This window comes from Notolabrus celidotus, chromosome 2, assembly GCF_009762535.1.
Source record: "Notolabrus celidotus isolate fNotCel1 chromosome 2, fNotCel1.pri, whole genome shotgun sequence".
Taxonomy (NCBI): Eukaryota; Metazoa; Chordata; class Actinopteri; order Labriformes; family Labridae; genus Notolabrus; species Notolabrus celidotus.
Genome location: NC_048273.1, coordinates 28,722,605 through 28,738,899, shown reverse-complemented (window position 1 = coordinate 28,738,899; position 16,295 = coordinate 28,722,605). Strand labels below are relative to the sequence as shown.

At 41.6% G+C, this 16,295-nt stretch overlaps 1 protein-coding gene across 1 annotated transcript; it reads right to left on the bottom strand.

Annotated features, from left to right (window-relative positions):
- Positions 1-6,631: 6,631 nt before the first annotated feature.
- Positions 6,632-9,430, bottom strand: ccn1 (cellular communication network factor 1). Its single transcript, XM_034699513.1, has 5 exons — positions 9,202-9,430; positions 8,795-9,020; positions 8,049-8,393; positions 7,731-7,933; positions 6,632-7,614 (listed from the first exon to the last, which is right to left on the bottom strand). The coding sequence occupies exons 1-5, from the start codon at positions 9,247-9,249 to the stop codon at positions 7,312-7,314; spliced, it is 1,125 nt and encodes a 374-aa protein (XP_034555404.1). The 5' UTR covers positions 9,250-9,430; the 3' UTR covers positions 6,632-7,311.
- Between the last annotated feature and the right edge of the window lie 6,865 nt (positions 9,431-16,295).

The window sequence follows — 16,295 nt, the reverse complement described above, 5'->3', positions numbered from 1 at the left end:
ACGTAATGTCGTCTGCTGGAGAGCAACTGGACAATGTCACTGTTGGAGAAACACTCTGAGCTGCTGGTTAGGAAACACCTGCAGAGAAGGTGATGGAGGGGGAGGGACACAGAAGAAACATACAGCCGTAACACCCCAACCCCTTAAAATAATGAATAAAAGGCGGCCCTATGGGGCTAGCAATAATCCTACACATGAATCCATATTAACACCAAAACACCTTTTAACATACAACTAAAAGGGACTTAAAATAAAATGACAAAAAGGATTAGATAATTCAACAAAGATCAACTATATTCTAACATGATAAAACACAGCAAAAGCACACACAAACCCCCTGAAGGAGGCAGACGGGCAGCAGTCTCCAACTCAAATGCCTCTCCCCTAGTGCAGGCATATGTGGACTTCATTGCCTCAAACAGGAGGCACCTGCAGAGAAGGTGACAGAGGGGGAGGCACACAGAACAAACAATCAGCCGCAACACTGGAAATAGGCCGACCAAACCTAAGGCCACATGAAGTGAGGGCATGTGTACGTGCTCCAGCCTTTCTTTAAATGTACATCTGTTTCTTTGCGTGTTTACTTAATTGCAGTTTGTGACCGGGGAAGGCCAGCGGGCACTTTTTTACTGCCCTAAACTAAAGTCACAGTTGCCACTCATTAGCTAAATTTCCATGGCACAACCATTGTCAGCTCCAGAGATCAAAAGAGGCAGAAGAAATCAAAAATGGTGTGACATAGGAAAGTGTCGGACAGTCTAATGACTCAGGACTTACCAGCATTTATCTCCTCACAATACTGGAAACCGGGCTGCTATTACCCAGCATGGGGCTGACAAAGGAAAAGGAAAATACATCATTCTTGTCTCTTAATGTTCCATAGGAACTTCAGCAGAATCCTGATCCTCTGGCCAACCACTGAAGAAAAGTTAAAATCACATTTTTATATCCTGACCAAGAAAATGTTGTTTTATGACATCAATTATTGTGGTGAAGTTTGAAGTGAGCTGCGAAAGATATAAATGAAGCTCTTCTGAATTGATGTGATGAAACTGAAAGTTTAGATGCTAAATGTGAGCAATGGAACACAGTGAACACACACTTTTGTTTGTTTGTTTCAGCCTGCCCGCTGTGAAGCTGTGATTCAATTTTAATTTGAGTATATGTTATATTTTGGGGCTTTTTTGCCTTCATTTGATAGGATGGCTGAAGAGAGACAGGAAATGTGGGGAATAGAGAGCAGGGAAAGACATGCAGCAAATGGCTGTGGCCGGGAGTCGAATAGGCGTCATCTGCGATGGGGACTGTGGCCTCTGTATATGGGACTTTCAGACCGCTAGGCCAGCAGCGCCCAATTTTTTATATTTTTTACAGGTGTTAGCAAAGCCTAAAACTATCAAGGAATCAAAGATACAGTTGTGCTCATAAGTTTACATACCCTGGAAGAATTTGTGATTTTTTTGGCCATTTTTCTGAGAATATAAATGATAAGAGAAAAACTTTTTTTTCACTCATGGTTAGTGGTTGGGTAAAGCAAAATTTTTATCAAACAACTGTGTTTACTCTTTTTATATCATAATGACATCAGAAACTATCCAAAGAAACCATACATTCTGCCAGGGTATGTACACTTATGAGCACAACTGTACATATTATATGGACAAGTATTTGGGATGCAGCAGCTTTATAAAAACTTGACTTAACACTCTGTGTATGTTATCTGCTAGATCAGTAAAGATGGGGTATGCGATTCTTATCAAGTATTTTTTGTCTAATCAGCAGTTCCCCACATTCCGCTATCTGTATATGTGCTCAAAACGAATCCAGTGTTTTTCACATCTTTGGCTCTGTGAATAGGAAACAAAAAGTTGCTCGAGCTGTTCCAAACAAATTAATTGCAGTCAATAAGTAACAGGAAGCAGTCTTGCTCTTTACTCTGACCTTTTCAACCTCTGGCTATTCTCTCTCTTCTACAACATTGCCCACAAGGAACTTTGCCACAACTTTAAAGACAAAACTTTAAATTGATTTTCTCTTTTAAGCTGAAATACCCCTGGGCAGCCGACACTCTGTATTCCACTATACGACTCATTATCCATAACTTTTAGTTTAAATTTTTCTGTTAGTGCATACACTTCAACTTTCAGGGCAGAGCTTTGGAAGAAGAGCAGAACACTAGGTCTTACTGGCTGAGTTCCAGTAACACCAGTCTTTATCCTGAACTGCACACTTCACTTTTGATATTTGGCTCTTCATGTAAGTTGTTCAGTCCACACTTATTACAGTTACACACACTGACCTAAAACAGTGTCCACCATGTTGGGAAACAACACCAGTAGCTGAGGTCAAGTGTAGTTCAAAACCATGTCTGCATTAAGATCTTGATACTCAGATTACCCAAATTATATTCATGAAGTTTGAAACATTTTTGGATGCAAATATCTTTGTTAAAATATGTGATCTGCTCTCCCCAGGTACTCTGGCTTCCTCCCAAGGTCCAAAAACATGCTCACCAGGTTCATTGGTCGCTCTAAATTTCCCATAGGTGTGAGTGTGTGCGTGAATAGTTGTCTGTCTCTACATCTTAGCCCTGTGATAGGTTGGCGATCCGTCCAGGGCATACCCTGCCTTCTGCCCAATGTCAACTGGGATTTGCTCTTGCCCCCTGTGACCCTGACCGGGATAAGCGGTCAAGTTAATGGAGGGATTGAAAATATGTGAGCTGTAGTATTATGGGTTGTCTTCTATCAGTTAGATTTTAGATTTAAACACCCCCTTGTTCATTCCATTCCATTGAGGAAATTCCAGTAATGATGGTGACCTTCAAGCACAAGAAGCTCCTGCAATGCATGACAAGTATGATCCTTCATAAGTCCTTCTAGTTTGTCTGCTCTGTGTGACTGTAGAAACATGGCAGTGAAAGATGGCGGCCTCCGTTGAATGGGACCTGCTTCTTTTTATATATATATATATATATATATAAAAGTTTGGACACCTTCTCATTCAATGGTTTTTATTTATTCTGATTAATACTGAAGACATCAAAATTATGAAATAATCTGGTTTTGCCATACATGTCCTAACCCTACCTCTGAACAACACAACTGATTGTCTCTAACATTAAAAAGGCAAGTCATTCTACAAATGAACTCTTGACAAGGCTCATGTTAATTAGAAACCATTCCAGGAGACCACTTCATGAAGCAGACTGAGAGAATACCAAGAGTGTGCAAAGCTGTCATGAAGGAAAATGGGGGCTACTTTACAGAATCTAAAATATAAAACATATTCTGGTTTATTTAACACTTTTTTGTTAATTAAATAATTCCATATATGTTCTTTCAAAGTTTTGATGTCTACAATATTAATCTACAGTGTTTCAAATAATTAAAATAAATACAAACTTGAAATGATAAGGTGTTTCCAAACTTTTGACTGGTAGTGTTTTCCCATATTTTTAGTTACATTAAATGAAAAATGTCATAATAACAATAAAACAACCCAAACTCAAAACAAGCAAAACAAAATAGAGTTAGCCTTTATATTTATATAAGAAACACATCCTTTTTTCCTTTTGTACTTTTTTAAGTTGACAAAAAAAAAAGAAAAAAAAAGGACATTATCACGATCATGTCTTAAAGTACAGATCGAGTTTAGACTGTGTTCGTATGAAGATTCTTGAAGATCTAATGTTCCTAAAAGACTCATTGAGAGGAGTTAGCCTGACCAAAAAATCAAAAACCTGCCAACCTAGTTATAATAGCTTATTATTGTAATATTTAGATTGTATAGTAGAACTGCTGCTGCAACCACACACTACAACACTAAACTCGAGTGTGGACATTGATTGGTTTTAAGGGAAACAAAGGTAAAATTCCAGTTTCCGATGATGTGATCTCATTGTTCTGCCCATGTTCAACAACAGTAGAACAGCATACGCCAACATTAGCTCAGCTGTTGACAGCATGTGCCCCCTTGGAGATTATTCAGTCAAACATTGTCTCCACTGGGCTGAGGCAGACGCCCAAAGACTCCGCTCTCCCTCTTCCATCAATGCTCAGCTTGTTTGAGAGAAATGATCACTCCAGTAGCCAGCGGCCTTCAGGGAACAGACGGATCACTCACACAGCCTGGGAGGGAACGGATTCTGAATCTCGCCCTACGCCTCTTCATCAGTTATTCTTATGTAATTACAGATGTGGATGTGATGGGTGTGTCTGAGGAGTTGCATCACTGTCACAGTTATGTATGTGTGTGTGTGTGTGTGTGTGTGTGTGTGTGTGTGTGTGTGTGTGTGTGTGTGCATGCTGAGTTTTAAGCAAAGGTCCCACACCCTTGAAGATAATGAGTCTTTTACATCACTTTGTTTCAGTGACATTTAACATGAAGTATGCATACTTGTTATTATATAATGATGAAGATGTTTAGGCAGTTTGCTGCTCATGTCATGGTTATTAGACTTCAGATTGTGCAGGTATACTCTGGTAAAAGGGTCCAGATACATTGAAGACATAGGATGCTCTTCCCTGTCTTGTCCAGCAGATGGTGCCTTTCAAAACAAAGGCCCCCCTCTGCATTTGTACTTAGTGACCAGCCTCTCACCCTCCTTACTACTTGCCCATGGGTTCTTTATAACAGTGAGTATTATCCTGAGGTTATAGACAGGGGGGTTGTAAAATAGCTGACATCAGTGCTCAGCAGCTTCCAGCATGTTGTAATGGCCACTCTTTGTGCTGTTAGCTTCTGGTTGTACAGCATTACGTAGTTCTTGATGAGGCTTTAATGCTAATGTCTTTGTCATATAAACACTTTTTGGGTTCAGGGGATGAGGTAGGCTCTGGGTGATTTAATTGCAGGAGTTTTATGTGGGAGAGTGTGATGGTTTTTACAGGTTTGTGTCGTGTTGGCTGGGACAACAAGATTAATTTCTCACGAGCATGACGAGATCTTTTGGTACAGTTAAGGTTGAAGGATTGCGGTGCTGTCTCTGTGGTCTGTCAGTGCTTTATAAAGGAATGCTACAGATGACTTAAAGGACAGCTCACATAACACTCAGGTGCCATTACATAACCGAGTTAGTTGCATTGTGTTAACAAGACAAACGACAGTTGCTTTCCAAACTCTGTAGTACCAAATGGAAATAACAGACAGACAAAGAGCAAAAACAGAACAGAGCTCCCTGAAAGTGTTTGGACTGTAAATCCGGCTGCATGGGGCAGACACACATCTTTGTGATTAGGTAAACCTCAGGAGCCTTTCATGTGAGCAATCTGTAAAACCTCAGCGGGCACATCCTGTGAGGTATGCAGCTCAATCAAAGGCAATGTGTCCTGCTCAACCTCTTATTAAACACACTCCATTTAGACTTATTTCCAGCAGCGATGCAGGAGTGCTGTGCAGGAGTGCCGAGCAGCTTCAGATAGTCTTGTCTTTAGTTGTTTGTGAGGAGTTCAAATGCCTTTTTGTGGATACAAGTGTGCACCCGGGAGTGTTTGTGTATATTTGGAAAATCTTCTTAGCTAAAGTGAACATGTTGCTCTGAAATATTTTCCAACATCTGCCGCCCATCAGGATGTCTGCTTTCTGAGCCACTGCTGCATTCCTGAGCCGCTCCCTCTACCTGGATCAAAAAAAGAAACCCTTCCCTGTCGTTGCCCCTGAGCTCTGCTCTCCTTACCCCGGTTCAGACTGTACTGCAGGTATTTGTACCAGGTGCAGGAATCTGCCATCAGACCCTGCGTCTCAAACAGACAAATAACACCTCTTTGTCAGACTGCTATTTATTTTGTTATTCGAGTGGTGTCAAGTGGTGTTAGTGACAGTAGCAACACATCGTTTCAGTAGCTGGAAAACTGAAGTGGAAGTTTCTATGACCACGGTAGAAAGTATGTTACCCCGTTTCCTGTCCATCCCCTGCTTCTACCTCATAATAGTATTTCTTTATGCTTGTTAAAGTGAAACCTGGAAGGCAGGCTTAATCCCTCACGACTTTGCAGGGCTGTTTACAACTGTTTAGCAGACCCCTGCAGTTTAAGAGCCAGCAGAGGCCAATGCTACTAATTCACTTTTAAAGGCAACTGCTAATGAATTAGGTCAATTTGGTATTGCTATGCCCCCATGTGAGAGGAAAAAAACGTCCCTGGGAATGCATTCTTTGTACACAGCCTATTGTATAATATAATAGTCATTGTCCTTCTTGCATGGTGTCTAATCCCGGTCCATTCAGAGCAGCACTTAAGATTCTTGGCATACTCCCATACTCATTGCTACTCGTGGACTTAATCTGTCCCCCCCTCTCTCAGAATCAGTCAAGTGTATGGCTTAGCCCGATCAAATGAAAGAAAACTAGCTCCAGAATGGCATTCCAATGCACAGAAAGTCAGGAGAGAGCCTGTGAGGCTGTGTTATATAAGAAGAGACTGACCCTGCTCAGTGTCTGTCTGAGAATCTGTTGGGTCTACAGAATGATATAACAAGGGGATTTTCTCTGGGAACGGTGGCTTTAAACATCCTCCCCCGGCCCCCACTGCATACGAGCATTGTCCTTTGTGCCGTCCTGCAGCACAGCTCAAACAAACTCAACCCAGACGGTGTCATATTTCATAAATAAATCAGTTTTATTTGTAGCATATAAAATTAAATCATTTTACAATTTATTCCAGTATGACACATAATATCCAAATAAAGTAGCTACATTTTTCGATAAATAATATTAATAACAATAATAAAAACATTCATTCATCCTTTGACATGTTTCGCTTTGTCTTTTTTTCATGAAAGGAGTTCAATAGCTGCCACAAAACATGAACAATAATGCCCACGTCAGGAAGGAATGAAACCGCACACTTGTTAAACAAGTCGAGAGGTTACATTTCGGTGTCTTGTTCTTAAGATACAGGATGGTATGCTAATTGAAGTTGCGCATGTGCATATCTACATATACACACACAAGTCTACAGTCTGTGTCATGTCTGATGTAAAGGATCAAAATATACACAGTGAATTGATATCAGAGACTAACATAAATGTACAAATATTAATTACATCTTGCTCCATAACGAAGCTACTTCGGATGCTCCATTAATACGAAGCAGTTCATAGTTAGGAATGCTGCCGAGTCACAGCAAACAGTGCACTTCATTGAGTCCTCATGATGTAAGCCCACAATTCCTTGGGAATCTAGTTACAACAAGAAGCTGGTAGTTGATTGATAGTCTATTTACACCCCTGCATTCATCTGGACCGCCAATGGCCGCCAGTACTGCTGATGATGTCCTTCTCTTGCTAAAGGCTTTGGACGTTGTTCACCAATCAGTCTCTGAACTTGTGGATGTCGTTGGAGAGGCGGTAGAAGGGGTAGGAGGCTTCGTTGGCATGGGGACAGTTGTAGGTGCACTTGCAGGACTCGATCATCATGATGTTCTTGTTGAAGGTCTCACCGTCCTCGCAGCGGAACTTGACGCGGATGGTTCTGGTGTCGTGAGGGCTGCAGCAGCGACCATCCACGCAGGCTCCACAGTACTTGGGCCTGTATTTCTTCAGGCTGGAGCAGCCAGCGTAGGTGAACTTCACTGGCTGGCTGGACTTCTTGGTTCGGCTGCATTTCTTTCCTTTCTTCAGAGGAGCAAACAGAAGGGAGATGGAGATTAGTTGTGCAATCAGACACAGAGAAAGTGATATATTTTCTGGTATCCTGCATGCTTTCATCACATTAAGTGGCTGAGGCTTACCTTCAGACTGGAGTAAGGTGACTGAGTGCATGGCCGCACTTCACAGATTCTTGTCTCTTTGACCAGCTTGCACTCGCTGTTGTTGTTTGTGACTCTGGTAGAGATTCCTGTTCCACAGCTCTTGGAGCACTGGGACCAGGGTGTGGTTTGGACGATGCACTTCTGGCTGTCAAACATGTGGACTTCAGGCTGTGCTCTGAATGCTGGGAAAGAAGGAAGAAAAAACATTAGCATCCTAGAATCCTCATATCTTATGACCCTTTGTGTATACATCCAGAAAAAACAAGTCCATTCCAGGATGAGAGGCACCTTTCTTACCTGCTAGAGACTTGAGTCCTCCCTTGACGATAGCGATGAGCTCGTTCCTGTTGGTGAGGTCTCTTTCTGACTCATCAGTCAACATGTCTTTGCCAAAGATCTTCTCCAGGATGTCTGTCTGCTTGCCATCATCACACACCCACTCTTCACAGCACTGGCCTGCTACCTTGACCAGTCTTGGGTTGGCACAGCCCAGGTTGGGCAGGGAGAGCTCCTGTGGGCACAGTGGGACGCATCCTACCGCCCCATCGATGCATGTGCACTGGTGTTTACAGTTGGGCTGGAAGCTCTCTCCATTCTGGTAGATCCTGCTGTTGTACTCGCAGGGTCGGCCCTCTGACTTGGCTGCAAGGGGGAGAAAAAAACAGGAGGAAAGGAATGTTATTCTTTCCTGCTCTGCTTGGAAAAGTCTGCAGAAGACATCACATGGCTGCCAGGTAAGGATCAGTTAAACTGTGAAATTCTTGAGGCTGCCTGAGGAGTCTTTTTTCCCTCCACAGTGGGCTGTCTGTGCTGAGAGTTTAGTCTAAGTTTCCTCCTATCTGCATTCCACAGTGTTGAAATCACACAGCTCCCCATACTCCTCAATCAAACCCCTTCATTTTAACAAGGACTTCAACTTTAGTTGAAAAGCATGCACATCTCAGACTGTATGATCTTTCCAGACAACTCTGAATCATCCTCCTTAATTTTAACAAGTTTCTGTGAAGCATGCACATCTGGAGCTGGAGGGTCTTTGTACATACCTCGACAGATGCCACGAGTAGTAGCAGCAGCAAAGCTCGCTCCAAAGTTACACTCCAGCCCTTTGGTGTGGTCACAAGGCTCGGTCAGGCTGCAGTCCTCGTTCAGCTGCCTGGCACACACTGTGCAGCAGCCGCAGCCGTCCAGGACGACGCTCACACCGGGTGCGCACTTGGGCATCTCCTTGGGACACTCACACACGGAGGGGCATGAGGAGGAGGAGAGGACCTGAAGAACCAACGAAACCCTCTATTAAAGACTGAACTTTTAAAGTCCTGACACACAGAGTATCCCCCAAATCAAAGAATCACTCTATGAATCAGAAAAAAACACGTTCTTATGCTCTTCTCCTTAAAATACAAACAACTAATAGGGTTCTCGTTCAGACTGAAAAAGAGAAATAACTCACCAAGTTGAGGCTTCCAAGGAAGGTAACGACAACAGTAAGCATCAGCATCTTGAATAAATTTCTTCTGCGTGTTCACGAGGAATCCTGTGCTCGGTTGTATAAAAAGTAGGTAAAGTCTGTCTTCGGAGGAGTCCTTAGGTATTCCCTCGCTCGGTCGATTTGTTTGCTGGTAGTCTCTGCTGTTAGAGGCTCCTTTAGAGAAGTTGAGTCTCTTGGTAAAGCGCTTGCAGTCTGCTGAGGTCCGGCCACCTCCGCACTTTTATACCGTAGTGGGAAGCTGACGTCGTTCCTGGGCTGCCTGCTGAACTGTTCCCAAACTATGCCAGGAATGTTTCTCGGCGCATTTTCCATCCAAGACCTAAGCTCCACCCTGTCTAAACCTTTCTCTTTTTTTCGCTCCCAAATGGATTTTTCCCCCCTGGATCCCATCTGAACACACTTTTCCGTCTCACATTTTTCCCTTCTTGTTTATCCCTCCTTTCATTTTCTTCCTCTGCTCGCTTCTCACATCTATCAACTCTGGACAAAAACTCCACCACTTCTCTGTAAAAAATAGTCAAGTTTGGGTGCTTTACTCTCACTTTTTCGTGTGTTTGGGAGAGTTTCCTCCCTTTCCTTAACTTTATACACAAGTGAGTGAAATGAGATCATTTGGTATTCCTGGTTTCAGTGACGTGTTCTTTATTTAAAACAGAGTCCTCTTGTAATATTTATTTTTTAAACCACGCCGAATAATATCCCAAAATGACATCACACAGTGTCAAATTGTGCCTAAAAGTACAATGAAGTCAGTATAAACTTATTTCCGAGATTGCTCAGCGTCTCCTGACACTGTCATTTCTGTGTGCGTAAAGCTTGTTGTGATTATTGCACTTTGATAAAGTCACTTTATAGCATGTTGCAGTGGCCACGTTTAGAATAGGTGTCTGTGAGCCCAAAGGTGTGGGCAGAAATACGTTTACCAGTGTCTATTTCTGGCTCTCCAGCGCCTTTATTCAGAGGAGCTAAGCGTTTCCAGATGCGCACCAGAGCTCAGACGTAACAATATTGCCATATTTGGTATGGCAGTAGCCTACATTATTAACATATTTCTCTCCCTTTAGCCAGCAGACCACAAAGCATTCCTGACAGCTTAAAGCCTTGTTAAATATGTTCTTCATGCAGGGCAATTCCTCTGCATTCATTCCTTGTGGCAATTTGACTTTTTCACGCAATCTGTCCATCACGTTTGGAAGGGGGGAGTGGGTCCCGTTGTAGGTAAAGTGATCCAATTTTCCACGAGAGATGTTGTGGTGTTGGTGGGGGGAGAGAAATACTTGCTCTTTGTCTCTTTTTTTAACATCTGGGGTCTCAATAAGTCCCTTCCGCAAAGTTTTCAAATTATTCCGATTGATGAAAACTTTTACCAACGAAGCAACGAAGTGCGTAAAGGCGCACAAAACCAATATTATCGCCACGAAGATGCCATGGAAGACAGTTTGTGTGGGGACAGAGTCTTTATTTGTGTTTTACAGTGATCGGACATTTCACTTTTTTCTCGTCTGTAGCCTCATGTGTAGTTTTAACATGACGATAGACTGAGAGAGCGGCACAAGACGCGAGACGCCTGGAGAACCTCTCCGGTGAGTTTTTACTTCTTTTTCTGACTTAGCATGTCTGTGATGAGTTACAAAAAATACTTTTTCGACTTACGGTGTATTAACATCACATTGATTGGTAAAAAATACAAATTCAAACACTTGAAATTGATTCTCAAACACCCTAACCTCTGAACAATAAATGGGTAAATAAGTCTGGAAAATGTGTTTTTTGAGTGTCATTATAAACTAAAAGAGGACCGTTGGTGTCTTCAGACTGTCTGAACTAAACTGTATGTTTTTTGTTTTTCAACAACGACCAGTTGTCAGGAATCACAGCATATTTGAAATACAATACTCATGTGATAACATAATAAACAGATCCGTTTAGTCTGTGTCTGCGGAAAGTATGCAGACTGGGGGTGTGTGCAGACTTTTTGGACAGGGGGTGTGTCCGTCTGAGCACATGTGCTGCGCTTTTTTGGTTTGTATTTCCAAGCCATGCAATGTTAATTATGCGGGACCATTTGCATATTTAAGTCTAATATTTATGACTTTAAAGGATGATTGAATTTATACAAAACATCAACATCAGCTAAGTCATAGTGGGGAGTCTCATCCTGTAAAACAGTAACATTTCATCAGTGTCTTTGAAAGGAAGCTTTAAATCCCCTTTGGAAGTCTACAAGAGTGCCATATGACTTTGAATGTTTACATTACCCCTTTGAACATAGGAACATAAAGGTTGGATGTGTGATAGTGATTGGCATTTATGGCAGCCAGTAGGGCAGAATGTGAGATTCTTCAAACACAAACACAGCGAAGTCTGATAACCACCTGCCAGCTTACTGCACGTGATCATAGAGACATATCAATTTGAGTGTTCAGAGCAGGATTAACATCCAATGATGAGGTAAACAAATCGTGGACACTGTGTTGTGTCACAAGAAAACAATGAGAGAGAGGAAACTAACTTTAAAGACACACTTCCATTTGCCTTTCTGGTCTTTCGATTTACCCTCTGAAAACTGAAGTATCTTAAACAGTAGTGTTCAGTAAGGCAGAGAACTCTGGCTGATGAGTGATGCAGACTGCAGCTCCTCATTAAAGAGGCCGAGCTGACCGGGATCCTCATGGGGAAATACACTTCCTTAAGACAAGTGCCTCATATAATTCTATTTTAAAAATAAAATTACTTTCCGTTTAAGAAATGGACTCTGAGAATTCCATATCCTGGAGGTAATATATTTTACCAGCATTTCAAACTTTGACCATGGACTCTGAATCACAAACAAAAGAAACATACTACTGGCTGCATTATGGGAAATGTAGGATCCAGTTTATTTGACGCTCAGGATTTCCTAACTTTCTGGAAGTGCATCACTAAATACGCCTCGCTGTCTGTGCTTGGACAGCAGGTCTTATATCACACTGTCTCTGCTATGTTGACCTCATGGGTGTATGTGCATACAACATGTGTGTCCACATGTGTGTTTATGGCTGCATGTAAGCATCCGCCCATGTGTTCCAGCTATAGGAAACAGTGTTGTCATTGTACGTCAGTGGAGAATAACATGCAGTAATCTTTGTTCTGTAATTATACATGCACATCAGGAAGTAGTCCGAATCTGGACGTGCGTCTCCTTGTTGTAATTGCCCTGGCATAATAGTTTCCATCAAGACATGGACACACACACACACACACACACACACACACACACACACACACACACACACACACACACACACACACACACACACACACACACATATACCCTCACTAGAATGAGGAGGGGTCTCTCTTTGTCACTGAGATTATCATGGGATCATGCTCACAGCTCTGTAGCGCCCGTTTTCTGAGCTGTTTTAGAGCCTCCAGCTGGGATGCTGAAGTGATTTCACTGTTCACTAAAGTTTGTGAGCTCCTGTGTTGTATCGTGGCTCAGTGTAATGGAAACCCATTGTCAGAACTCACTAGGAGTACTCACTTCAAGAGAAAGAAGCCTCCAGAATCGGTTTCAGGAAATTTTCAGCCTTTCAAGTCCAAGTGACAGATGGAACAGAACAGGACGGCCCTGCATGTTTAAACAACAGATTCCATTGTAGTATATTCAAGATAAATGTCATAACTGGTATGCAGTTTGTACTTGCAACACTTCCTTTCTCTGTCAGCTCATGAAGCAGCAGGAAGTCTGCTGAGTTATGAGTCGTTCTCATGTGAAACCGGGGCAGAGATGAGGCCAGCGGTTCAAATACTGAGTCGAGGAAAAGTAGATGAGCACCAGTGCCGGAAGGAAGAACTCTAAATCCCAGATTCTTGTTGGAAGGTTTTGCTGATTCTTTAAAAAAAGAAAACCGCACAGCTAATGTGCCATATTGTCTTTGTTATCTTGACTTAATTAAATGAAAAGGTCCTGAGAGAGGATAGCCGTTTCATAATCTGGTTACCACACAGTTCCTTCATATCCTGTATTGTATAATTTTTTTCCCTCATGATTATTTTGGGACAGTTTATCCTTAGAGCTGCTGAGTTCACATTTTCCCTGAAACAAATCCAAATAATTATGAAATATTCTTCTTTTGGAAATCCTCTTTATGTGATTCTGTGCAGGCAGCACATACTTCTAGCATACCTCCTGTTTGTAAATGCAGGATGTTTTTGTGGTATTTTTTCCCCTGTAAATCTGTTCAACAGGAGTATTATTCCTGAGCTGAGCAATCGCAAAAAAAAAAAAAATGATGTTCGAGATACTTTTTTCTATACCTGTTTAGCAAAATGTATTTGCAAGGCAATGCAAACATCTGCTGCAACAGCAAGTTTCAGGAAGCTGCAATACATAAGGTATTCTATGGGACTTGCCAAGACCAATGAAGAAGTAATTTGCTGAGCAAGCATGCTGTATGTTTTTTGTGTGCTCCCAATACAAAAAAAAAGTAAATAGACCTTCATTGTTGATGACTGTAAGGACATAAACTGCAGGACATTAACACCAGTGCTGTGTTTCTTCAGTGTTGAAGGCATGTCTCTTTGTGTGTGGGAGAGACTGTAAAGGCAAAGCATAATTTTAAACTCTGATATGAAACACAACTACTTTTTAGGTCTGACGTGGCTTGCTGAAAGTTTTTTTTAAATGTTATGAGGAGCCGATAAGTGACAGGAGAACATTCTTGTTAGTTAACACACACAGTTTTCTCTTGTCCAGTTTGACATGTTTTCTCTTTTAGATGTTTACATTACAGAAATGTAGATATTTTTAAATTCGTGTTATGGCATTACAAAAACAACACTGTAATTCTGTCCCCGAACTACTTGCTTCCCCTTTCCAAATTCCATGGATACCCAAAGAAATGGGAAATGAAACTAATACAAGAAATGCTAGGTACTGTATTTAAATGTTATGACAAAGTTTACATTTGTTGATTCTAAGGGCCTGTGTCCACTAACTGCATTATTCGCGGTGGCAGCGCCTATTTTCCATACAAGTTCTACCCAGTTCAGTGTTTTCAGTGCTCTTTCCAAACTTATATTTGTGTATTTTTTGTGTGCTGGCATATATTTAGTGCAGCAGGAAGTTGGATTAATGTTGAAAGTACCTTCATACCTATAAAATCTATAGCAACCCTTTTCCTTTATTGTTTTTGGCTGAACTACATTTCCCAGGATGCCTTTTGAGAGCTTTAAAATATGCAGCAAAACAATCTGCTGATAGCATCAGTGCATAATGCTCAATTTCTCTCCGTTTTTTCATGAATGTTTTGTTTGCAGTGAGACCCAGTTGGAGCTGCTACCAAAGTGTCTCAAGTTGAAGCCGGTTTCCTCTAAAAACTCAGACTTTAACATCTGATCTCCTGTCATTCCATCATTTTATATTCTGCAGTAATTAAGCTCATAAATTTGTCTGACTCCTCAGAGATAAATTTGCTCCGTGCACCTGTGCAATCATACGAGTCTGTGTCACTTTAGACGTCTGGGATCTCATAATTAGTCCAATCATACCAGACTAAAAAGAGCTGCTGCTTTTGGTGCTGCTTCATCCACAGCTGGGAGGACCGTGTCTGCTTTCACTCATTTCTTTTATAGCCGCACAGAGAACAGGCCAGGTGTGCTGAAAGTATGAGGGCTTTCCCTCGTCTGAAGTAACCCAAAATTCCTCAGCATGGAGCGAGAAGAGACAGAAGAGGGTCTTTTCTTTGGCCATGTCCATCCATGATGAGGAATGATGGAAAAAAAGTAAGGTCTTGGTGGGGGCAGGTGTTAGTGTTAAGAGGAGGAGGAGGAGGAGGAGGAGGAGGAGGAGGAGGAGGAGGGTGGTGATCCTGGCTGGAGTGGAAAAAGGAATGTGGGGCTCCTGGAACGTCGTGGAATGTTTTGAGCAGTCAGGGATAATTGAGTGAATTTGGAACAAGAAAAGACAAACTGAAGTCCGGTGGTGGAAGAATGTACTTCTGGGACGTCTGAAGAAACATTCCATCCATTCAGACAGCTTCAGCGGGCCCAGAACCTTCCTTAGATGGCACCATAGGGAATATTAGACTCCTTCCTCCTCATGTACACACACATTCTTACCAACACTGCTCTTCCTTTCATACTCTTCATACCCAACTCTCCTCTTTCTCTGGGGCAAGGATACATCTATTTGATGTTTATTCTTTGCCCTTAAAGTTTTTGTACATTCATAATGTCTGCCAAGAGTGTAGCAAATATATATCTCAAAATTCTTATGTCCAATAATCATAACTGCATTTTTATTCATAACACCTGAAACAAGTCTAGTATTGGAAGTCAAGTGGTGTATGCATTTCCTTATTTACTGCCTTTATGTTTTTATACTGATCAAAATGACTAAAATCCTTGGAGTTGTTGGTTAAAGCAGTCCATGTCTCCTGTTTAATGGGAAATATCTCCCTCTTTACCACTAGGCAACAGTCTGTTACAAATGCATCATTTACAAAGTAAAGCTGTACTGGTTTGGTCCGACAGTTGTCCTATTATTCCACCTTTAAAGCAACCACAAACAGTTTATAATTGTTGATTCTTAAACCAAGCCTTTTTGCTGTCATAACAGCAATATACAAACCAAGATATAACAAAATGTTTGTATTTTCCCTAAATATGTTAAAGCTCCTGTAAAGACCTTTGATAATTTTGGTGCCCGCTGTGGACAAAGCAATGCATCTTGTCTCGTTCTGCAAAAATAAGACCAAATACTTTTTGGACGGTATGCTTCAACTCAGTTTTGTTTAACACCTACTCCATGACAGTTGTTACAAGCATCAAAAACAACAATATAGAGTTTATGAGATATTTTCTTCTGATTGTATTGTTTGCTTATAATCTGGTTTCATTTTCTGGAGGCATGTTGCAGCGTTTGCAATGCAGATATCACTATATGTATAAAATACCAATGCTTAAATTCACTACTCATACTCTAGTGTGGATTTATGGAGTAAGTTTTTGATCTAAGAGATGTTGAAAGCAGTGCAGATCACAGATTCCTCAAGCCATACCTGTGACTT